We start from the raw sequence: 23,771 nt of genomic DNA, 5'->3' as shown, positions 1-23,771 counted from the left end.
AAAGGTAGCAGGCAAGAGTTGTATAGCTTTTTCAAGCTGTTTTTAGATATAACCCCCTTGAAAAAAAAAACATTATTAAATGCACTCCTGTTTTCATTTTGGGGTATATCTACTAAACAGTGATTTTTATTTATTTATATTTGGCAGGATTGTTTAAACCTACCATCCTGCCAACGAGGAGTTAGCACTTTAATTTAACCATTATTGGTGATTTCAACCCCTTAAATGGCTTTTTTAAAGGACTAAAACTCTTTTCTGGCAAATAACCAATACCAAAAAATACGCAGAATAAAATATTTGTGATTGCAGAACGAACTCTACAAAGACCTCCTGTGTTTTGACGATATTTACAAGCAACATTAACAATTCTACGTTGAACAATGAACTAAAACATAACTAGCAAAACTGAGAACATAAAAATAACCATGCATGCAAAACCTTGAACTGTGGTGGTTATGGTGCTTAGTGCCTCTTAAGAACCACACACACACACACACACACACACACACACACACACTGCCATGTCCATATGGAATATAATAGGTTAAACACCCACATTAATACACTAGGCTGTCTGTAACCTTCAGCCTGTAATGTAATCACATCGTGCAAACACAGCTTTTTTTTTTTTTTTCCCACTCCCTCATTAACATCATGATATTGACCTGTTGAGCTCAGAATTGTGAAAAGAAAAAAACATTTAATCACAAGTCAGATCCTGTTTTACCTCTCTAACATTTCTGGCTATGGGGGCGTTGAAGCAGAAATAAATAGTTTCTGAGATTTGGATTATGATCACGTTGATAGCTGTTGCACTTTACTGGCTGAAAGGCACAAAATATTCTTATATATTGGTAGCTACTGATGCCAAATTGTAATTCAGGCCCGATAGAATCTCGAATATTTGTTAGCTGCAATCTGTGTTGTTTACAGTGACATCCTGAATCCTTGAAAATAATGTTTTAGCCTTAAAGTACCCATTATCTCCCGTCAAACAAGTTATTTGTGTACGAGGGGAAAAACAGAACCAAAAAAAAACCCAGTACAATTATCCGGAAATGGTAATCAATAGTTATTGCATATAACCATGCCTACCACCAGATCACTATACAGGCGAGTCACAAATGTTCCATTTACCATAAATTCCCAGTGATTTCAATGGTGCGTTGAATAAGATCTCTCTGGCTAAACGGTCAGGGGACATTACAAAGCAGCCCAGCGATGTGACTCATTCCTGCATCCTTAAGCCTTTTGATATGGTGTACGGCAATTGTCTTCCAGAACAAAGATTTATACAGTCACTGCAAAATCACTATTTATCAGATTGTCCAATCCAGACTGTGGATATATTGTGGGTCAGGCTTTGAGTCTATTGCCCAGATCGGCATTATTTAATTACTCTTTTTGTTCACTTAAAAATAAGAAAATAAATAAAATTGTTATCTTTAATAACTTTGACCATATGTACAGTAAAAATTGCTTGAAAATAACCTGTTCACCCAAGTTGAAATGTTCATATTTGGCTTTTTGTATCGTTTTTTTTTTTTTTGCTATATTAAATGGTTTCCTTTTTGTTTTGCAGATGTTTCTCACGGTTTATCTCAGTAACAATGAGCAGCATTTTACCGAGGTGCCAGTAACTCCGGAGACCACATGCAGAGACGTGGTTGAACTGTGCAAGGAGCCAGGAGAGTCAGACTGCCATTTAGCGGAAGTTTGGCGCGGTTCAGGTATGAAACCTGGATAATATAGGTGAATAGGGTATAGGTGAACAGGTGATGCAGAACACGAAAGGAGAGATTTATTAAAGTGATTTGAAAAGTCTATATTTAAATGTTAAACTGCACTTTTGTGGGGCAGTCTGTGTTTCCCTCAATCTATTATTGACTGAACAGATATATCTTCAGCTCTAGTTTAGCACCAGTAATTCTAAGAAGAATAAATCTTTCATTAAGGTCTAAAATCCTTACTAGCAATGTGTAGTTCTCTATGACACAGCGCCAGGTAGTTAAGTTGAGTAGTGCGTTATTTGCCGTCACACCAAGATACATGATTGGGACAGCGGGAGCTCCTAGCGTGCAGGCCTGCCGTGTTGTTACCCTATACAATTCATAGATAATCTAAGCAAGGGGTTTCCATTTCTAAGCTAACTTTGTGCTCATCCGGTTCATCTCCCTTTTATACATTTTATTAAGTTTGCTGCAAACTTTTTTTACATCCTGCAAATAAACAGCTTCTGCTTCATGTAGCTCTCTGTTTTTGTGCTTATAGGGCAATGAGTGATGGCAGCATAGTATCCAATGTTTTAAAGAAATCCAAGATTAGATTGATAAACTTAAGTAGTTCCATTCATGAAGATACAAGAATGAAAGTACTCTGAATTCAGGTTCTTAAGGGAACTGTAGGTGTACCTGCACAGTTGTGTGGTTGCCTCATCCTTGACAATTTCGAGTACATTCAAGTAATCCCCCAAGCAGCAGATAATAATGTATATAATTATGTAGCCTCTGCCTTGCCTTACCTCAACTCCTTGACGTCAGTGGACCAGGAGGCGGAGGTCTTTGTGAGTTGAAATGATCTGTCTTAAAGAAGCAGCAACACTTAATTTTGCTTTACATACCTCTGTTTATGTAAGTAAAATCTATTGACGGAGCAATCCGATTGTGTATGCCCCCTACTCCACACACTTCTAGTTATTACTAGCAAGACATTGTGCACCCCAATAAAGCATATTCCTAACTATTATTAGGAAGAATGAGAATGCTGTGTTTGGCAGAGAGATGTCCATTCCATAGAGTAGGAGACTCTGTACTATTTCAGATAATTAATCCCTGGCTTTAAAGATGGCTTTAACCACTTCAGTGCAGTTAGACTGATAGAACTCCAATGGGTTAAATTTCTTATATGACTTGGCAAACACCAGGAGTCTGGTCACCTGCAAAGATTACTGTTGGATCCTAAATATTCCTATGAACTAGTCTGTATAGCAATCTCACTTTCATCGTATTAATGTATTCCAAAAAACATTTTCAATGTAAGTATATGTGCAGTCTTTGCTATAGGTTGGCAGTTTTTAATTGGTTGATACTGAGCAAACAGTTTAATTGCTTTGGCCGTGAGGTCTGGCATGTTACAAGTTTAAGTGTGTTGAGGGAATCTCTGCAACTTCATCGCAAGCCTGAAATACGTTCTAGCCTTTCTGTGAGTCCATATTCAAGGTGGGACTTTCCTGCAGCCTGTGCTACACCGATACGTGCCTTTTAACCCTTTGATGTATTTGTTTAGTGATAGAGGTGTATTCTATGTCCGAAACAAACTGGAACATTTTGTGTGAATTTTCACAGCTCGCGGGTAACGCTGTTTTGTGCAGATGAAGGTGCTGAGTTGTGATGGCGTGTTTTCCTGAACCATGTAACGAGTTTATTCACAGATCCAGATGCAGCTCGGCCTCCTGGCACTAGTTGTATCAATGGGGGATTTTGTTTTGTTGATGTCATTCACTGTACACAATGCCCGCTTGTAAACTGAAAGGTTCTTCCATGAATTATTGAGCTTGAATTGTCCATGTGTAATGTAGGTCACAGTTATTAGTCCATTCATGATAGATTTATTATTTTTAAAAGTCTTGTTATTAAACAATATCAAAGCAGTAAACGTTTAGTTAACCTAGACTTCATTATTGTAGATTAACAAGTGCATCCATATTTACATACTTAAGACCTTAAGAATTTTTTATTCAGAATAAAAGCACCTTCAATTCAATTTGTGGATGGAGTTTGGCCACATGGCAAAGTCACCATAAAGTTGGCGTTTACGCTTTTCGTGCCTCAAAGGCACTTCAGAGCGACTTATTGAGGCACGAAACGCGTAAGCCATCTTTATGGTGTCTTCCCTGTTGCTGAGTCCCAGCCACAAATCCTTTTTATTTTTTACATTGCGTTTGACTTTTTGTATGTTTGTCCATTTCTACAGTGCTGCTTATTATTTTGTCATATTTGTGATTTATCAAAAAATGCTTTAAATGGAAAACTGTTGAAAAAGGCATCTAGTTGATGCATACTAGTTAATGCATGTAGGGACACGCTTTGCAAAATCACCAGACTGTTATCTGGCATTCCTGACAGCACAAATTCAGAGTGGGCTTTAATAAAACAGATGTATCTTACTGTTCTTTTGGCTACACGTTGGCTTTTTTCTGTAAAGTTTATTACATTAAACATTTGGTTTGAATTTTATTTCCTAAAGTGTGCTTTTACTTTTTCTATTTACTTTTTAGATTTTTTTTTAGAATTATTATTTTTTTTTTAAGTGAAGGCATTGACCTGTGTCTGGCTATCTCCTTTTTATTTATTGTTTAAATATCCTTTTAATATTTTTTCAGAGCGTCCTGTGGCTGATAATGAACGGATGTATGATGTTCTACACAAATATGGGGCGCAGAAAAATGAAGCACGCTTTTACCTGCGACACGAACGTTCTCAGTCTAGGGAATCGGGTTAGTGTTGGCTTTCCTGACGTGCAAATACCGTGAGCCAAGCAGTGTGTGCCAGTCATCCCTAATCTGTATCCTGGCCAAAGACCTACGTTGGTCTCCTTAAAGATAGTAATGCATCATGGGGGTTGTAGTTTTACAATAGGTGTTTTTGCCATGAGTCTGTGATTTCTGGGTAGTTGGGAATGAGTGCACAAGTAACATTTCTTTGAGTAACACCTCTCTGGTCTGAATGACCCTCAGCAGTAAAGCAAATAAAGTATTTGGTTCACTCATCCCAGTTCTAAAATGTTGGCCTATACTGTTCCTGTAAAGTCTTGTTGTTTCACTGGCTTATATCGATGTGCGAGTCTCTGAACTGTGAAAATCGCACTGGAGTCACTATGCCACGAGTCACTTGTTAAATGATCAAATGAGAGGAACAAAAGTCAGCAGCACTCATTGGAGTAAACCATGAACATGCCCTGTAGCATTGATTTCTAATCTAAATATCCTACATGTTGGGTTAGTAGTCACTACCCTATAACAGTGCATATTCTTATTTGTCTTAAATGTCTGTTTAGCTCTAATGCTTGATCATTTGATGCAATACAGTTTCGCTTGTAACACCCCACACCAATTTATGGAATTTGTATTGACTTATAAAACAGTCTGGCTCCTGAACGCAGGATGATGGGGATTTTAGTTGCCAGTCAGTTTGCGAGCTTACAATGTGCTGATTCCTTGCTGAATGTAATGCTGCAGATTTTATCTAAAGAGCTGTTGAACACAGTGAGTCAATGAGCCGTACATACTGGGCTTGTTACATTCAGAAAGCTACAAAGATTTTAAGCTCTTTTGTTTTTAGGTTTAATGGGCGTGAATAGGTATTTATATAACCAAGTAGGTAGCAGGTGGTTTATGTTAGAAATGATGTTAAGGAATGCAGAACATCCTCATTCACAGTGTTGGTTATCTATTTTATTCTTTTAATGTGTAAACGTGATGCCTGTTTCTAAATGTTTAAACTAAAAATGGCCATCAGTCCATGAGGCTGGGTGAATGCTGGCGAATGTTATATGTTGCTAAATGGATTTACAGAGTTTAAACATAGTGTTTTTATTGTCTTGATTTACCTTACCCTTTATTAATGGTGTGTTTGAGATGCAACATATAGATATGCTGTCTGTCTTGAATGCACGTTGTAATAACCTTTCCATATGCCATTCGTCACGAACGGTTGCTTTAGTTATGCCCATTTTTACACAGTCTGTGATGCTCTGCCAGATTGCTATCATTGTTGAGCACGGTACAGAGGTTGTAGTGTGTATTTATTTTTTTAACTTTTTCTACTGTTCTATAAACCAGTTATAAACCCTAAAACCTGTTAAAGGGACATAACACTCAGCTTTCCAAATTTCTGACTGTATACGACTATATATTTGCAGAGTGAGGAAATGGTTAATCTAGAAATTGGCTATGGGTTCTTACATCTGTGGATTTTGAAATCCATTCCTTTCTTGGTTCTCAACCAACCGTTGATGTTCTTTTCCATTTTAGTAAATTCACAGAGAGTTAACGACCCAAATATAAAAAGAAATGGAGTGCAAGTCCCAGCTGATCGCCGGATTGAGAACGGGGTAGGTTATTTCAATGAAATGTATCTATACGCTGACAGCTGTTACTAGAGCACAGGAGCATCATATCTATCTATAATCTATGTAGCCCAGGTCGATGGTTTAATAGCTATTGCCCCTCTCGCATGACAAACTGGAGGGGGGGGAACCTCCCAAAATGTTATTTTAATCTGTTTGGGGGGAAAAAAATGTACTTTTGATTACTATTGTATATATTATCTGTTTACGGAGGTGATGGGGTGTCTTTAAACACTCTTTTTATAGATGCTGGTGTACATAAAAATGTAAAACCTTTAAAATACTTGACCAAACCGCAACGCTGAAAACAATGAAAAGCCAGTGTCTAATCTACTAAAGCAGAGTGGCCTTTTATTTTTTCCAAATCAAGTTTCCATTTCTGTTTAATTCAGGTAAATGGTCCAAGGATGGACATGACTTTAGCAGAATTACAAGAAATGGCAGCCCGACAGCAGCAGCAGATTGAGGCGCAACAACAAATGCTGTCCACCAAGGTACAACTTGATTATACATAGGAGAATCTAGGATTCTGTGTGGAGAATGTACCAGTTTGTTGTCCATCCATCCGTGCCTTGTGTTCATGCACAGCGCTTCAGAAAAATATCTACCATCAGCCTATGTTCCTTTTCTGTAAGGAAGTAGAGCAGTTTGCTCCTCCAATCACAGTTCTCCTATACCTTTCTGTAGGAGAAATATGTTAATGATAATTGTATGTAAGCAATGTGAATGTATCATTAGACCTGCACGCAATCTGTAAGCTATTGGTGAAATCTGTGCCAATGAACGGAAGTTGACAGGGTATTATTTTAGTTTTGGACATGCAAATTACTATAGCCTTCATGGTGGTGCATGCAGCACTTGTGTTGGATTGAGCTCATCCAGTGGCATAATGAAACGGTGGTGGAGCCTGCGTCCAGCGGGAAAGTGTATTTTCTACTTACCTCTGCTGCACTCCTCTCCTTAGTACGCCATTCAATAGCGTACAGTAGGCTAGGGATTAAGGAACTGTAAGTTACTTTTTAATTTCTGGAGATCTGCAGCTTGTTTCAACCTCTTGGAATTCATGTTTTTTTGTTGTTGACATTCTGCCTGACTCTTCTGAACACATATATTCATTACTGTGCATATAGGAGCAACGCCTAAAATACCTGAAGCAGCAGGGCCACAGACCGCAGCAGCAAGCCAGTGAGCAGGAGAAACTAAAGAGACTGCGAGAGATTGCAGAGAACCAAGAGGCCAAGCTCAAGAAAGTTCGAGCACTCAAAGGTCACGTGGAACAGAAAAGGCTCAGCAATGGGAAACTAGGTGAGAATTAGAGAAGGGCCTGACTTTTTGTAAAGACCACCCCTTCCCTCACGTGTATTGGTGATTTTAATAATAATTGTACCTCATGGCTGGCTGAATGTCATGATACAACAAAGGTCTTGTCTGCAGAGGTTATACCTTGAGTTAAAGAAACACTAGTCACCAGAACAACTTCAGCTTAATGTAGTTGATCCTCTGTGTATAGTATGTCCTTACCTTGCTGCCTAGCAACACCTCTAGTGGTTGTCACTCAGACGGCCATTAGAGGTGCTTCCTGGGTCAGTGCTGCACAAGGAGGCGCTGAACGCGCCCCATAGAGGTACATTGAGTCAGTGCATCTCTATGAGGAGATGCTGATTGGTGCAATGTGGTGTTTTGCCCTGCATACACAATAGCCTCCTAATGCTTTCCGATGGGACAACATTGACTTGGCTGAGATCGATTAATATCAGCCGTGCAGGTGGGGCTAACCGTGGTGAGATTGGAGCAGCATGGGAGAAAAGGTAAGAAATTCTCACCTTTTTAAATGCAGGCAAGGGGAGCCAGGGGCCTTAAACATTGTTTTTAAAACTAGTGTCAAAAACACCCTTTTTTTGTATTCCTCACACTATAGTGTTCCTTTAAGACTGTTTGTTTAAAACCAGCTCTTCCTGCCAACTCTGCTTGGAGTTGGTTCTTGTTGAGTTTTGGCCGTGTTATTTTGATCACTTAATGGAGCACTGTGAAGAATTTCTATACGTAATGTAATTACTTTCCTCTTATCTCAATTGTATCTGCTTATCTTATTATTAAATATTTAATCAATATATTTCATAAAAGCAGAATTTAACTCTTTATATAGTTCTGTTTCTTTAAAATGTCATTTTTCGGGGTTAAACTGCAGTATGTTACACAAAAGCTAGTTTGTGTCTTTAGTAATCTGACTAAAGGGGATCAAACCCCACATTTTAACCCTTTGTTTTGTGAACCCCCTCCCCCCCAATGTAAGATCTGCTGTAGGGACTGTACATCAGATACAATTCCTAGTGGGTTTTAATAATGTTCTTTGTATGTAATTATTAAAATCCCACTTGTTAACTTGTTTGCAGCTTAGTAAATTGCTAATAGCTTTTTATGGAAAGCCCCACGTAGTTACATCTTTTCTGTGATAAATTTAGGTTTCTCTCAGTTGGTTTGTGTTGTGTCCAGTGGGCGATGTTGCTTTGTGGGAGGGATCCTGTCTCCGTGAAATGTATTGCTCCTTCCCTGGATCACCAGTGTTTGTTTACTGAATGTGTCTGTTTACTTCATTCCTCCTCACTCGCTGCTTCTGCCAGTGGAGGAAATCGAACAGATGAACAACTTGTTCCAGCAAAAGCAGAAGGAGCTGGTGGTGGCTGTATCCAAAGTGGAGGAGCTTAGCCGGCAGCTGGAGATGCTGAAGAATGGCCGAATTGAGGGTTACCATGACAACCAGTCAGCCGTTGCTGAGTTAGATCGATTATACAAAGAGCTGCAGGTAAATGGCATACAACCTCCGGCTTCTTGTGTTCCATAACCGGCGCTGTCACCAAACTCTGAATCCATAGTTATTTTTTGTTGTTTTGTATTATAACTCCTATTATTTAGATTGCATTTTCAGGAGAGAAAGTATCTTGTAATGCTCAGACAGTCTTTATGCTGGCTGAGCATCCTGGGTCATGTAGTGCTATAGGTCACCCATCGCTGATGCAGTATGATCAATGAAGCAATACAGCCGCTGCAGACATAACTTGGGTTCTTTAAAAACGTGTCCTTTTGCAGGCAGCCCCCGTGAAAGGCTTCCTTGATTTCTGTGACTGCTAGTCTACCCACTGCGTGCAGATTAGCATGCAAGGCTTTGCTTAGTGTGTCTTTTGGAGCCTTGTCTCTTAAGCATTTGTTCTGTTTTTCTGTCTGCATTCAGCTGAGGAACAAACTGAACCAAGAGCAGAATGCCAAGCTGCAGCAGCAGAGAGAGAGCCTGAACAAGCGAAACTCTGAGGTGGCGGCGATGGACAAACGCGTGAGCGAGCTGAGAGATCGTCTATGGAAGAAAAAGGCTGCACTGCAGCAGAAGGAGAACGTACCAGTAAGTGATACTCCACAGGTTTCTGCGATCGATTGGTGAGCTAGAGCCGAGGAGGATTTTTTGCTCTTTTAACAGTTTTCGTTTAGCACATTACTTCACCATATTAACACCTCTAAATAGTACAATAGACGCAGCATATAGATGAGTTTATGTGTATTTTCACTTGGTCCAGGTGAATAAATAGCTGGAATGCTCAAACTGGCAAATTATAGCGTGCAGAAGGTTGAAACCCTATGATTTTGTTGCTAAAACAGGCTGTAGGTTTCCCAATTTAAATCCGATGAGGTCAGTTGTTTTGAGGCTCCATCACCTTTGCAATCCCACATTTCCTGGAAATGATGTAATATGGGTAGTTGCTGCTGTGACTTTGTACAAACTTTGAGGTTTATATTCCAGTAAAAGAGGCCCAAAACCTGTTCCTTGCTTTTGACAGTGCTCCACCCCAAAATATTTCTAATTCAGTCTGTAGTTTGTACATTTACATGTTCCTTTAATATTTGTCACTGAAATGTGTGAACTATATATTTAATATTGGTCATCCTGTTTTCTATATTAAACTAAAAATGGACCATATTCCATTTTAGTCTACTCAGGTTCTTTATAGTTTACATTTACATTTAAACTTGGATACATATTGATGCATTGATAAAAAGAAAATTGTGTTTTGCTCGTTGGTAGTGGCATTTCTGAATGCTTCCCTATGTTTAGTGTTGAAAAGCTTGAAACCTTTCTTCTATTTAGATTTCGTCTGATGGGAATCTACCTCAGCAGGTAGCGGGTTCCACCAGCAGGGTGGCAGCGGTGGGTCCATATATCCAGTCTGCCACCATGCCACGTCTTCCCTCCAGACCGGAGCTGCTTGTTAAACCAGCCTTATTGGAAGGACCGGCAACTACACAAGTGCCAGATGTGCCACTGAAGTCACAAACCCTGCCCAACATGAGGGTTCAGGGGAAGGGGCCAGCTGGTAATTACTTGCTTCTTTCTAATTTTAACCTTCTTCAATGTTACTTTATTATTATTCTTGGCATTAATCAACATAACTGGATACTAGCTTATAACATTACGAGCATTACTGAGCTGCAACTCTTTAGAGTGTAGATTATAGCTGGCGGTCAGGTTCTGAAACGTGTTGAGTTGGCTTCCTGTGTGTAGATGTGTCATGCCGGCGTTTTCCCATCTTGTTAGGGTAAGTTCTGAAGTTAGTATCTTTTAAGGAGGACATGGGTGCCAAACAGAGGATGAAATTTCCTTGTAAGTGACAAAGCTTTATTCCGTCAGATGGCAAAAATGTGTCTTGTTGTAGTCAGCTGTTGTGTATTTGTTTTGGATCCATAGGAGCTGTGGTATGTTAAATGGGTAGAAGTATGAATTTTGTAAGGATGCCCACCAGGACGGTTTTGTGCTGAATATTGGAGACCGTATTCGAGCTATGGAAGAAGCTACATAACATTTTTTACATCTGGTACTCCCAAGCCTCTCAGTTTATGGGTAGATTTCATTTTTCCCCAAATGTGGGCATTGCTCAATGTTTGGAATTTAGCCAGGACTGTGTTGGGGACTGGTATTGGAAGTGTGCGGAAGACATATAGGATTTATGGCAGTATGGACATTTTCATGGAATGGGTGTTAATATTAATGTTAGCCCAGCTTGCGAGTGTCTGCTCTATTTTGTGGAGCAGAGTGTGATTATTGCAGTTTATGGCTGTGTGTATATTGGCTGTAATTTGGTTTCCTCAAAGGTATGGCCTGAGTTTAACAGTGTTGGTTTTGTGGTAGGACATTTTTTTCAACTTGTTTCAAAAGGCTAAGGAGGTTAGGAAGAGCGTGACTAGAATATCATTGGCCAATAGTGCCAATTTGTGTTTGCCTCTCTGAGTAGGGACTTATTTTATACAAAATACAGATTAGGAAACCGTGCACACACACACAAAAATTGTTTTAAGGTTACAAGGCTACTTAAAATCACCTATCTTGGCAAACAAATAGGAATTCAGTTGTGTATTTTGCTATACGTGGATTGGGATGGATTTGCTGTGTTGAGTCTTTCCCGTGAGTGGAGACTAGAACGGGGATCTCTGGTTCTAATCCTGTATTAGTCACTAGGTATAGTAAGCGTAATCTTGTGCCATTTAGCCTGTGTCTCATTGTGGTGCTATGTGCCTTTTGGTTGCCTCAGTGTTGGTCCAACTTCCATGATACCATCATGGGAGTGGGGGGAGGGGGGGTGATTGTCTGTCTGGATCGTGGTCTGCCCGGGCGGTGCTGATATCTGTGCTGATTACGTCTTGAGTTATGTAGAGCTTTGCTTACATGTGACCACTCTAACCGAATATTAGGACACACCCCACCTGCTTCTTTCTCCTTTTTAAACAAATAGCATGTTAAAGTATTTTAAGAAAATGATACTTGGCACTATATTAGGATATAGTTGGGTCTTGTTTGAGTTGTAAGAAGCTGTCCATTAATGTAGTTGCTTTAAGGAGGAAACTTTTTTTTTTGCAATTAGAATTGCGTCTATATTTGTATTAATTGTTTCTGTTAATTGTGTTTATCAGGCACTGGGGTCTACAGTATTCAGCCAGAGCCAACTGGGATAGATTGGAGCAATGTAAATGGAGACAGCCAAGGGACAGAGAAAAGCTCTGTGACAGCTGCGGCTCTCGGTGAGTGGAGCAGTGTGTAGCCTGAAGCAGAACTGGGGTAGTGGAGCAGTGTGTGGCCTGTGGCGGCACTGGATTAGTGGAGCGGCGTTTGCTACTCTGGGACTGGGTCGGTGGAGCGGTGTTTGCTACTCTGGGGCTGGGTCGGTGGAGCGGTGTTTGCTACTCTGGGGCTGGGTCGGTGGAGCGGTGTTTGCTACTCTGGGGCTGGGTCGGTGGAGCGGTGTTTGCTACTCTGGGGCTGGGTCGGTGGAGCGGTGTTTGCTACTCTGGGGCTGGGTCGGTGGAGCGGTGTTTGCTACTCTGGGGCTGGGTCGGTGGAGCGGTGTTTGCTACTCTGGGGCTGGGTCGGTGGAGCGGTGTTTGCAACTCTGGGGCTGGGTCGGTGGAGCGGTGTTTGCAACTCTGGGGCTGGGTCGGTGGAGCGGTGTTTGCTACTCTGGGGCTGGGTCGGTGGAGCGGTGTTTGCTACTCTGGGGCTGGGTCGGTGGAGCGGTGTTTGCTACTCTGGGGCTGGGTCGGTGGAGCGGTGTTTGCTACTCTGGGGCTGGGTCGGTGGAGCGGTGTTTGCTACTCTGGGGCTGGGTCGGTGGAGCGGTGTTTTTGTTCTCTGGGGCTGGGTCGGTGGAGCGGTGTTTGCTACTCTGGGGCTGGGTCGGTGGAGCGGTGTTTGCTACTCTGGGGCTGGGTCGGTGGAGCGGTGTTTGCTACTCTGGGGCTGGGTCGATGGAGCGGTGTTTGCTACTCTGGGGCTGGGTCGGTGGAGCGGTGTTTGCTACTGTGGGGCTGGGTCGGTGGAGCGGTGTTTGCTACTGTGGGGCTGGGTCGGTGGAGCGGTGTTTGCTACTGTGGGGCTGGGTCGGTGGAGCGGTGTTTGCTACTGTGGGGCTGGGTCGGTGGAGCGGCGTTTGCTACTGTGGGGCTGGGTCGGTGGAGCGGCGTTTGCTACTGTGGGGCTGGGTCGGTGGAGCGGCGTTTGCTACTGTGGGGCTGGGTCGGTGGAGCGGCGTTTGCTACTGTGGGGCTGGGTCGGTGGAGCGGCGTTTGCTACTGTGGGGCTGGGTCGGTGGAGCGGCGTTTGCTACTGTGGGGCTGGGTCGGTGGAGCGGCGTTTGCTACTGTGGGGCTGGGTCGGTGGAGCGGCGTTTGCTACTGTGGGGCTGGGTCGGTGGAGCGGCGTTTGCTACTGTGGGGCTGGGTCGGTGGAGCGGCGTTTGCTACTGTGGGGCTGGGTCGGTGGAGCGGCGTTTGCTACTGTGGGGCTGGGTCGGTGGAGCGGCGTTTGCTACTCTGGGGCTGGGTCGGTGGAGCGGCGTTTGCTACTCTGGGGCTGGGTCAGTAGAAGACTAGATTCGAGATGGTCAAGGAGTTGGCATAAACCAAGGTTTGGAAATACTGGTGGACCAGGTGACCGGAAAAGAAACCATGTAACGCTACAGAGATGTTTTTTTTTTTTTTTTAGTTGACTGCTTATTTTGGGAGCTCCCTTTTGGACATTATTATGGAAGAATAAATAAATAAATAATTCATTTGTATGCAGAAATGTTTGCATAATTACCAAGTGCTCTCCTTTCATTAATTCAGCATATACAGGGGAGATTAATGATATGCCAATGCAGCATTGATACTCATAAATTGCTGAGTTTCCATGCTGACTATGAAGCCTTTTTTTTTTTTTTTTACACTCTTGGTCACATGATTATAAATATTCACTTATACGAAAGCCAGAGGGGCAAGCACTGTATTGCTGGGCAGGAATTCTGCAGTTGGTTAGATGATGGCTTCCTTTACCTCTCCGCTGTATTCATTCATAATGGAAGGGACCCTAGCTCTAGTTAAAGTAGTTGTTTCTTTTGTTCTGAACTTTGTCACAAGTGATTTCTGCACTTTGTTTTATAGTGGACACAGACCTATCTGTAAGGGAGAAGGACAAGAAGACCAGGCCTTCTTCAATGTTTGATTCAGTTGAGCAGCCCCCGGTGCCTCCTAACTTTGGAACTTTACGAAAGAATCAGAGTAGTGAGGATCTCTTACGGGATGCCCAGGTATGTTAATTCCTTAGTGATCCAACTCCTGTGAATGTATTCAGCAATCATTTTATTGCAAAAAAAAAAGTACAAATTTTGGGACATTTTTAGTATAAGTAGATAACTTTTTTCCAATGTTTTCTCTTTTTAGGCTGTCAATAGAAATGCGGGGAAGGTACCACCACCAGTACCCTCCAAACCAAAACAGGTCAATTTACCTTACTATGGCCAGCCCCTTTCTGTGGACCAAAACTCCCAGAAATCCTCTTCATCTTCTTCTTCGTCATCATCTTTGGCTTCTACAGGGAGCAAACAGAAAATAGCACAGCAAAGAATTCCTCTTCCTCCAAACCATGAACAACCCCCACCTGCCAAAACTGATAACCCACCTGCTGTAGCAGTTCGTCCTTTTACTCCACAACCGGCCAAAGAGCCACCACCTCCACCATTACGGAAACCTCAGATGGTGGCTGCAAGTTCCATTTACTCAATGTATACACAGCATCAAAAACCTGGCAAGAGTTACAGTGTACAAGGTGCCCTTAGCCGTGCTCAGACTCGGCCACCATTACCTAGTGGTAAGTTGGTAGTTTTATGAACTTTGTATTTTGTAAAGACTTGCCGCCTTGCATTAATGTTCAAGATTTATACTGCTGCATAGATATTGCATTTATGACACATGGACTCTATAGCTGACAGTCTAATTGGATGCCTTATTCATGGCTCCAGAGCTTTATTTTCCTTACAATGTGTGGTTGTGCCTGGCAGCATTACAGCTATGAAAAAATGTCTTACCAAGTTGAGCTTCCGAAATCAGTGGTGAATACTCGGGGTGACAGCTGTGTACATTATGTGATTTGTGTGAGACGCCTGTATGTGTTAGTGGACACTTTTCCTACAGTCTATCAATTTTATGTACTAGATTTTATAACTATTCATTCCTTCCCCTTCCTTCCTTTCCCTTTCTACATTTCCCTTCCTTTTTATTTTTTTTTTTTATTTGAGTCCTTAAAGGTCTATTTAAAAAATTGTGCTACAGTTCCTATAAGCCACTTCCATGCAGGTAAATGGTAATATCTTCTGGCATTGACTACAGTTTAGTTTACTGTAGGCTTGTTTGATAGGAATATTATACGTTTGCTTGTAGTATTTATTTATTTTATTTTTATAATTCAACAAGTTGTGTCCATTATCTTCCATATTTTGGTTTATAGTGATAAGACAAGACTGTCATAATGTGTCTGTATTTTTTGTGCAATATTCAAGCAGCTCTAAAATATTCCCTTTTTTTAGTTTATGGCAAACCAGTGATTGGTGGATCCCAGAATCAGTCTTCCTACAGTCATCCAGCAGATAACACTTTCACTGATGGATCAGCTAAATCCAGCAGCCCTGATCCAGAATCCGAATCCACTAATTCTGGCATTGAGAATCAAGAGACTGAGCGAATTCCTCGGCCACTAAGTCCAACCAAACTCCTTCCATTTTTGTCCAATCCATACCGAAACCAGAGTGATGCAGACTTAGAGGCGCTGAGAAAGAAACTTTACAATGCCCCTAGACCTTTAAAAAAACGCAGCTCTATCACTGAGCCTGAAGGACCAAATGGGCCAAACTTTCAGAAAATTTTGTATCAGAGGACTACTCTTGCTGCTATGGAGACGATTGGTGCTCCTAAACAGTCCCCCGTAGTGTCCATATCGGAAAGCTTGGCAGAGGGCCAGATTGAGCAGATTACTGTAAGTCCAGAGGTGGACATATCCTCCGACACCACATCATCTCTCCAGGTTCTTGATTTCGATCCAAATGATGTCATTAGTGTATCCACAGAGGAAATAGAACTTCCTTCTCCAGTCTTGGGTCCAGACAGCATACCTGAGGGTATACCAAATGATCTTCCCCCTCCCCCTCCTCCACCCCCTCCTGTTGAAGAAGCACCGTCCCCAGAAGAGCAACAGTCAACCGAAAGCTATATTGAAGAGTACCCGCCTTATCCCCCACCTCCTTACCCAACAATTGGAGAACCGGAGAGCCATACTGAAGATTCATTTAATATGCGCCCTCCAGAGATTACAGGCCAGTTCTCTCTTCCTCCCGTAAGTATGAAACCACAAACCATTATCTCCTTAATATTTAAACTGGTTCCTTTACGTAGTGGGACTATGTAGAGCATTGCACTTTATTTGTATATATTAGGCATAAAAGATTTAAGCTGAAAGTGGAGGGATGTATGCAGGGTTTTATCCACCTTCTCCTGCTCCTGCCATGCTGAGTCTGACTGCATTGCCTGTCTCACAGCTATACGCTGTGCTTTGTGGAATGCTGTGTGGGTGTAGTTCCAGGACCCACTTGAGGGCCCGAGCTGATTATGTAGGCGGGTGTATTGTGAGGGGCGAGCTGTTACTGTCAACAGGTGTAGCACGAGCTGACTGACTGTAGAAGGTAGTGGGCATATATGCTGATAGCTTTACCTTGTTTACTATTGTTTATAGTCTGTTTTATTATATTGTGCACTCATTTTGTGATGATTTCTAATTCAACCTACACTGCCAGTGTGTTGATCCAGCTAAGAAGCAACAGCTGCATATAATAATTTCTTTCTATGTGTATGAAAACACCAATCTGTTTTTGTGGTAGTAAAGCTAAGCATGCCCCAAACTTAACCCAAATGTTTCACTCTTCGCAGGGTAAAAGAACAAACCTCCGGAAAAATGGATCAGAGCGTATTGCACATGCAATGCGAGTCAAATTTAACCCCCTGGCGTTGCTTCTTGATTCCTCTCTGGAGGGGGAGTTTGACCTTGTACAAAGAATAATATATGAAGTAAGTAGAGTTTTAAGTTCCATGTCCCTTGTAGCTTGATCCCTTGCCAGTGGGCGTTGATGTCTTACGAGATGATAAACTGCTTTCTGTAGACTCAACCCTTTACTCCCTGAATTGCGTATAAATGTTCTTGCTTTCATTTACCTTGCAAAACAAAATTTGCTCCATACATTTATTTATACTACAGCACTAATTACAAACCTGTAGACCAGGCATCGGCAACCTTTGGCACTCCAGATGTTTTGGATTACACCGCCCATGATGCTTTGCCAGCATTATGGGTGTTAAGAGCATTATGGGAGATATAGTCCAAAACATCTGGAGTGCAGAAGGTTGCCTATCCCTGCTCTAGAGCAATGGATTTCTCTGCCAGGAGTCACTGGTCACTGATTTAATGTCTACAAGTTTGCTGGAAATGTCAGTTACACTAAAAAGTAAAGGATGTTTGTAATGGGTTATACCATTCCTACACTGGAGGAGGTGGGGGCAGTGAATGGGCGACTCAGAGATTATGGACCATTTTTAATAAGACTAGAGACCTCCTGTTCTGGAAGCTGATGAGTTTTCACTTTAAGTTTGAAGAATCATAATATGCTATGAGGTGGCATAAATTACGTGCCCTTTGTGTTTTGGTTGAAACGTTTTTAAAAAATTTTTTTACATGGCAATGTAAATCTTGTGTAGGCAACTGTATGTTCATTAATATACATATTTACTTGATCCAGGCATGTGAAATGTTTACAGATACAATTACATGTTTGATACATCCATCATTAAAAAGGTTTTTTTTACCTATTGCATTTGCAATTATTTGATGAATTACTAGTTTGGCAAATCTCCAAAAAAACTTGGCAGCGACAGGGCAAAGAGTCAGATACATTGATGGGTATACAGAAAGAAAGAACACCAAGACATTCAGAAAGCCGCTATCTACACGTCATTTGCAGGTTCACTTTCTCAGATTACATGAGATTTCTTTGAGAAAGTCATTGTGGCTCTGCTACATCAGCGCCCTATGCACCCTATAGCCAAGCCGACCTTGTTTAAACTAAAATGTTTCAGATTTTGAGTGAAATTTTTCTTTTAATGCAGGCTTGTCTGCAACTGAACCCTCTCCCCTCCACTGTATGTTCTCGAACTACAACTCCCATAGTTCAGAGTCGTTGGCTTGCAGACATTTTGGGAGTTGTAGTCCAACAATAGGTGCAGAGTAGTAAACCATCCAGCAGCCTGGTCCAATGTAGTCATTACAGATACATTTTTTTTTTTTTTTTATGTAACCTGCCTTAGTCTGTGTTAATCTTCCTCCTACTCCATGTGGTCTGCGAGTCTTTTAAAGCGTTCTGTAGCTTATTAGGAAACTTGTGTAAATCATGTCTTTATACAGATCCCCAGATTCCACAGGGCCAGGAAATCTGAAAACGTGAATGCTTCTAGTATGTAGATTACTTATCCTTAATATTTGAAGCTTTAATAGTATTTGCTAGGATAAATGTTAAGCTTCTTTTCTCTACATTGAATGTTTTTTTCACTGCTTTCTAAACCATTTTGATCCTATGAATTCACCTCCTGTAACTTCTTTCCTTAGGTTGAAGATCCTAGCCAGCCCAATGACGAAGGCATCACTGCCCTGCATAACGCAGTGTGCGCCGGACACACGGAGATCGTCAAGTTCCTGGTACAGTTTGGCGTGAATGTCAATGCAGCAGACAGCGATGGCTGGTAATTGATCATTTTTTTGTGTTAAAAAGGGAGAATGCAAGGCCGGCATCCTAAATGGCAGTTAATTTCCCAACATTTGTTATTGGCAATCTTTATAGTGTGTTCATGCAAAGTATATCTGTGTTTGCCAAACTTGTCTCTTTTTAAAGGAACACTATAGTCACCTAAATGACTTTAGCTAAATAAAGCAGTTTTAGTGTATAGATCATTCCCCTGCAATGTCACTGCTCAATTCACTGTCATTTAGGAGTTAAATCACTTTGTTTCTGTTTATGCAGCCCTAGCCACACCTCCCCTGGCTATGACTGACAGAGCCTGCATGAAAAAAAAAACTGGTTTCACTTTCAAACAGATGTAATTTACCTTAAATAATTGTATCTCAATCTCTAAATTGAACTTTAATCACATACAGGAGGCTCTTGCCGGGTCTACCAAGCTATTAACATAGCAGGGGATAAGAAAATCTTAATTAAACAGAACTTGCAATAAAGAAAGCCTAAATAGGGCTCTCTTTACAGGAAGTGTTTATGGAAGGCTGTGCAAGTCACATGCAGGGAGGTGTGACTAGGGTTCATAAACAAAGGGATTTAACTCCTAAATGGCAGAGGATTGAGCAGCGAGGCTGCAGGGGCATGTTCTATGCACCAAAACTGCTTCATTAAGCTAAAGTTGTTCAGGTGACTATAGTGTCCCTTTAAAGGGACACTCCAAGACCCAAAACTAGCTCATTACATTGCCTTCCCCTTTTGCATGTTAGAGAACGGGTTATGGAGCAAGAGTTGGCCGAGCAGTCCAGAAAGAGAGGCTCCTGATTGGTGTGTTATCTTTCTGGCCTCGGCAGCTAGGGCTATTTTTTTAAATTAATAATAGCCACAAGTGATGCTGATGGGAAATGCCAGAGTGGCAGTTCCTGGCATTCTAGTCGCTCTTTTGCCCATCTAGTGCTGAGTGTGCCACAGCAATAGTCATAGCGGTATTTCTATACAAATCGTGTAGGATTCCAGCCACGTATTGAAAGATTTGACTTGTTTTCAGAATCAATTAACCCGTTCTCTCCCACACAGGACCCCATTGCACTGCGCTGCTTCCTGTAACAACGTGCAGGTGTGCAAGTTCTTGGTAGAATCCGGTGCAGCGGTGTTTGCTACGACTTACAGCGACAGACAGACCGCTGCGGATAAATGTGAGGAGATGGAGGAAGGCTACAGTCAGTGCTCCCAATTTCTTTACGGTATGTTTGCCAGACCTTTTCTTAATTCTAAATTTATGTATTTATTTGTTTTTCAGGATTATTCACTAAAATGAGAATATTCAGAAATTCAAAGTTAATCTCAAATGTAAGACAAAAGTAACTGACCTGGAAGAATTACTTGCTTGGAGAATTTTTTTCTATTTCAGCTGTTTTGCCTTCTTTTCCTCCCACCCCCTTCTCAATAAATATACTATTTATACTGGCAGGTATATCTCACTGACTCTGCTAGAAGTTGGAAATTAGCCATTTGGCAAACAAACCCCACCCTAGGAATTCAGTAATATTCATGGAGATCTTAAAGTTATGATAACCAAATCTGGCAAAAACCCTTGGTTCTGGAATCTTGAAGAACAAGCTCTTCGCTATAAGTGTGTGCCTGATGACTGATCCTCTGCTCCTTGGCATTTCAAGTAGAACTTCCTATCCTGACATTTTGTTAGGTCAACTCGAACCGTTTTAGATACGGTTTGTACGACAAAAACAAAAATTTTCCTTCTTCATTTCCTGGTTACTGTTCCCACTTTGAACTGTCAACTTTTGGGACTGGGCTTTAGTGATTCTTATGCAAGGGCTTTATAAAGCCTGTTTAAAGTGTGATTAGGACAAAGTGTTGTGTTTTCATTAGAGAGCTGCTAATCGCACACCCTTTTATCCTGTTCATATTATATAGACCCTTTGGTTCTAGTATTACAAGTAAAAGTCCACCTAGTTCTGGGAAGGGAATTTGTGATCTCCTGCGTTGTATTAGCAGTATTTACTTCTATAAATGCTTCTCTATCATGGAGCAGTGAGTGCAGTGGTTTTGTTTTGGGATGGCATGAGATTCAGGCAGATTAGATACCTTGCGAGCGCTCTGTGCTTGGGACTGAATAATCTCAGGCATGCTGTATAGATTACTCCCAGCCTGCCTCCAGAGCTTCCTGTTCATGAACCAGTAAATGGGTTAATAAAACTGAGGCTCATTTCTTCTGAATTGATGTTGTATTCAGTCCTGTCTGCTTTCATTATGCACATTAAGGATTCTGATTTCTAACGTTTGGTTATAAGAACATTCTGTGTTAATTCTGTGTTAATCCTATTTTAAAGTCCTTTTGTGGCATTAAAGGCAAAAATACATTCTATTTTCTTTCATGTGTCTATGGAATACGTTTATATTTTACCCGAATGCTGCTCATGTTCATTTAATTTTCGTAATACTTATAGGTACAACGTAGGAATATGGTGAAGCATTTTTATTGTGATATTGAAAATAATAGCATTACACAAAGAGCACAATTACCACTGCTGGAATGTTTTTTTGTTCATTGTACAGATACCAGCATAGTTATCTTAATGAAGATTTAGACAATCCTGTCTGAGTGATCAATTTGATGGTTGTATTTGATAGATTTTTGTAGGATTCAAAGAAAGTGGCATAGATCTGGAGTTGCCGCAATGTAAATTGAAACTTCTTTTGCAGCCAGAATGTCTGCTTAATAAAATAAAAATGAAGGGTCCTTTATATAGCTGGACACCTTGCTGGATGGGATTAATACCAGCATCTCCTGTCCTCCCTGTAGGTGTGCAAGAGAAGATGGGGATCATGAACCGAGGAGTGATCTACGCCCTGTGGGATTACGAGCCAGAGAATGATGATGAGTTGACCCTGAAGGAAGGAGACTGTATGACTGTCCTGAGGAGGGAGGATGAAGATGAACAGGAATGGTGGTGGGCACGCTTACATGACAAAGAAGCATACGTTCCTCGCAACTTGCTCGGGGTATGTATTTGTAGAACCTGGTCAGGAACACATACTCAGAATAAATACCTGGCCAGAGTTGTGGATTGTGTGTAATTGTGTAAATCTTTTAACAGGGTTATTAGTTATTCTCTAAACTGCATTTTGGGTAAATTAAATCCAAATGGCAAAACACAGGCAAAATTAACAAACTTGAGATAATTTGCGGTTTGGAAGAATTTTTCCAAATTCTCTATTTTGCCTTAATTTTTTTTTCATTTGCATTTAATTCATGAAAATTTGGCTTTTGATGTTCTGAACGCTTTGCTCACTGGTTAACAGAAAAATGGAAATGCACTTAATTTTTACAAGCAGAGTTGGAAATCGATGCTCCCAATGATGCCTCAGACAGCAAAGGGTTTAAACTCTGTGTGCAGCATTCCATAGCAATGCAGAATACATATTGGTCCAGGCACTCAGAGATGGCAAAAGCAGCAACGTTTCGACCCTACCAGGTCTTTATCAATCTCGCATTTCATTGCACAACACTGCACATACATCCACCGGGCAAAATGAACACTTTTAATTACCTGAAGTGGTCATGGTGCTTGGAGGAACCCTTTAAGCCTTTTCTTTTGTCTGTGACCGATCTTTGGACTAACATACATTCATGAACATTGTCTTGTATTGAATTTGAAAACTCAATTGCAAAATGAGTAATAAGGTAGCTGATTTAAAACATAAACCTTACTCTTCTTTTTGAGTTTTAATTTGCTATGTAGTGAATCTTTTCCAAATAAATATAACTTGTTGTGCCATCTACGTTACATGTAATTTAGGAATTTGATACCGGTTTAAGATTTTTTTGTTTTTTTCTCTTTCCAGCTGTACCCAAGGATTAAACCAAGGCAAAGGACACTGGCTTAAATTCGATGACCTAAACCTTGTATGAAGTATTTTTTTAAAAGGACTATTGTATGGTCAGACAAATTCACCAGCTACATATCCATGTAACTTGAAAGCAATGGTCTCTAATTGTATTTTTAAAAACAAATGAAGGATTGCGATGTATGTAGATGGCTGCATGTACAAACTGAGGACTCTGTCAACGCATCTTCTCTGTGGTGGATAAAGAGATGTTGTTCGGCCCATTTCTTGGCAAGAATTTTGGACTTCTCTCGCATGCTGATCATGTGACTGACCCATTCATAATGCCGGCTTACCTGTTCACATAACGGTCTCCCAGTCTAGACGTTCTCTGCTATGAAAGAATAGCACAGTTCTTTAGAAAGCAAGTCTCCATGGATGTGATGTGTTTTGTAATATAAACTGAAAGGCTGATCGCATTATTTTCATTTTATTTTTTTATATTTTTTTGTGCATTTATTTTCTTACATTTTTTTCCCACTAATATAAAGTAGAACAATTTTGCAGAAAAATGTGTAGTTTTAGATATGTCCAGTATTTTACTAAAAACAAAAAAAAAAATGTGTTTTTTTTTTTTTTTGAGAATATGTAGTCTATATAACTAGATTCTTAAAAAAAAAAAAAAAAAAAGTAATAAAATAGTTTTGGATGATTTCTGAGGTGTCCATTTCAAGAGCTGTAATGAAAGATTTTTACACAATAAGCCCACGTTTTGTTCTCTATTTTATTTGTAGTACGGTAGTTCAGCAGTTTAGGTTACCACAGAAAACCTGTGTGTCTGTGCTTGTTTCCATTTCCTTAAACAGAGAACCTTCACCTTTGCTGTACCGCATGCCGTCACTAATTATTCTTATTTTTGTTGTGCAGTTCCATATATCAAAGCGTCAATAGATGCGGAGATAGGCATATTTAAGGCATTGACAAGCTTCTATAATATAAGAAGCATATAGCTTGTAAAATTACTATGCTGCTCTAGCATCCGCACATAAACTTAAGCTTTGCTAGATTACTATGAGAGTCTCATTTGAAGAAATGGTTAATGGCAGGATACCGAGTTAGCAGGCCAAATTCCAAAAAACACAGCACATGCTCTGTATGGACACTTTGACCAGGAGGACA

The 23,771-nt window shown here is 40.9% G+C and overlaps 1 protein-coding gene across 2 annotated transcripts in view; it reads left to right on the top strand.

Annotated features, from left to right (window-relative positions):
• The window catches only part of TP53BP2 (tumor protein p53 binding protein 2), a 39,300-nt gene extending 16,077 nt beyond the window's left edge, over positions 1-23,223 (top strand). The window contains exons 3-19 of one of the 2 annotated variants that reach the window (XM_063444045.1): positions 1,583-1,730; positions 4,382-4,495; positions 6,032-6,111; positions 6,519-6,620; positions 7,257-7,431; positions 8,748-8,929; positions 9,356-9,520; positions 10,262-10,487; positions 12,079-12,186; positions 14,083-14,228; positions 14,362-14,788; positions 15,504-16,306; positions 16,897-17,034; positions 18,623-18,756; positions 19,821-19,987; positions 21,568-21,767; positions 22,611-23,222. In XM_063444045.1, the coding sequence (XP_063300115.1) occupies positions 1,583-1,730; positions 4,382-4,495; positions 6,032-6,111; positions 6,519-6,620; positions 7,257-7,431; positions 8,748-8,929; positions 9,356-9,520; positions 10,262-10,487; positions 12,079-12,186; positions 14,083-14,228; positions 14,362-14,788; positions 15,504-16,306; positions 16,897-17,034; positions 18,623-18,756; positions 19,821-19,987; positions 21,568-21,767; positions 22,611-22,652 (3,357 nt within the window). In that variant the 3' untranslated portion in view covers positions 22,653-23,222. Of the gene's footprint in view, positions 1-1,582; positions 1,731-4,381; positions 4,496-6,031; positions 6,112-6,518; positions 6,621-7,256; positions 7,432-8,747; positions 8,930-9,355; positions 9,521-10,261; positions 10,488-12,078; positions 12,187-14,082; positions 14,229-14,361; positions 14,789-15,503; positions 16,307-16,896; positions 17,035-18,622; positions 18,757-19,820; positions 19,988-21,567; positions 21,768-22,610 lie in introns of both variants that reach the window. The other variant, XM_063444046.1, reaches the window with a different exon arrangement.
• The last annotated feature ends 548 nt before the right edge of the window (positions 23,224-23,771 follow it).

This window comes from Pelobates fuscus, chromosome 2 (genome assembly GCF_036172605.1).
Source record: "Pelobates fuscus isolate aPelFus1 chromosome 2, aPelFus1.pri, whole genome shotgun sequence".
Taxonomy (NCBI): domain Eukaryota; kingdom Metazoa; phylum Chordata; class Amphibia; order Anura; family Pelobatidae; genus Pelobates; species Pelobates fuscus.
Note: the sequence above shows the minus strand (reverse complement) of the source record. Positions and strands in the feature narration are given on the sequence as shown.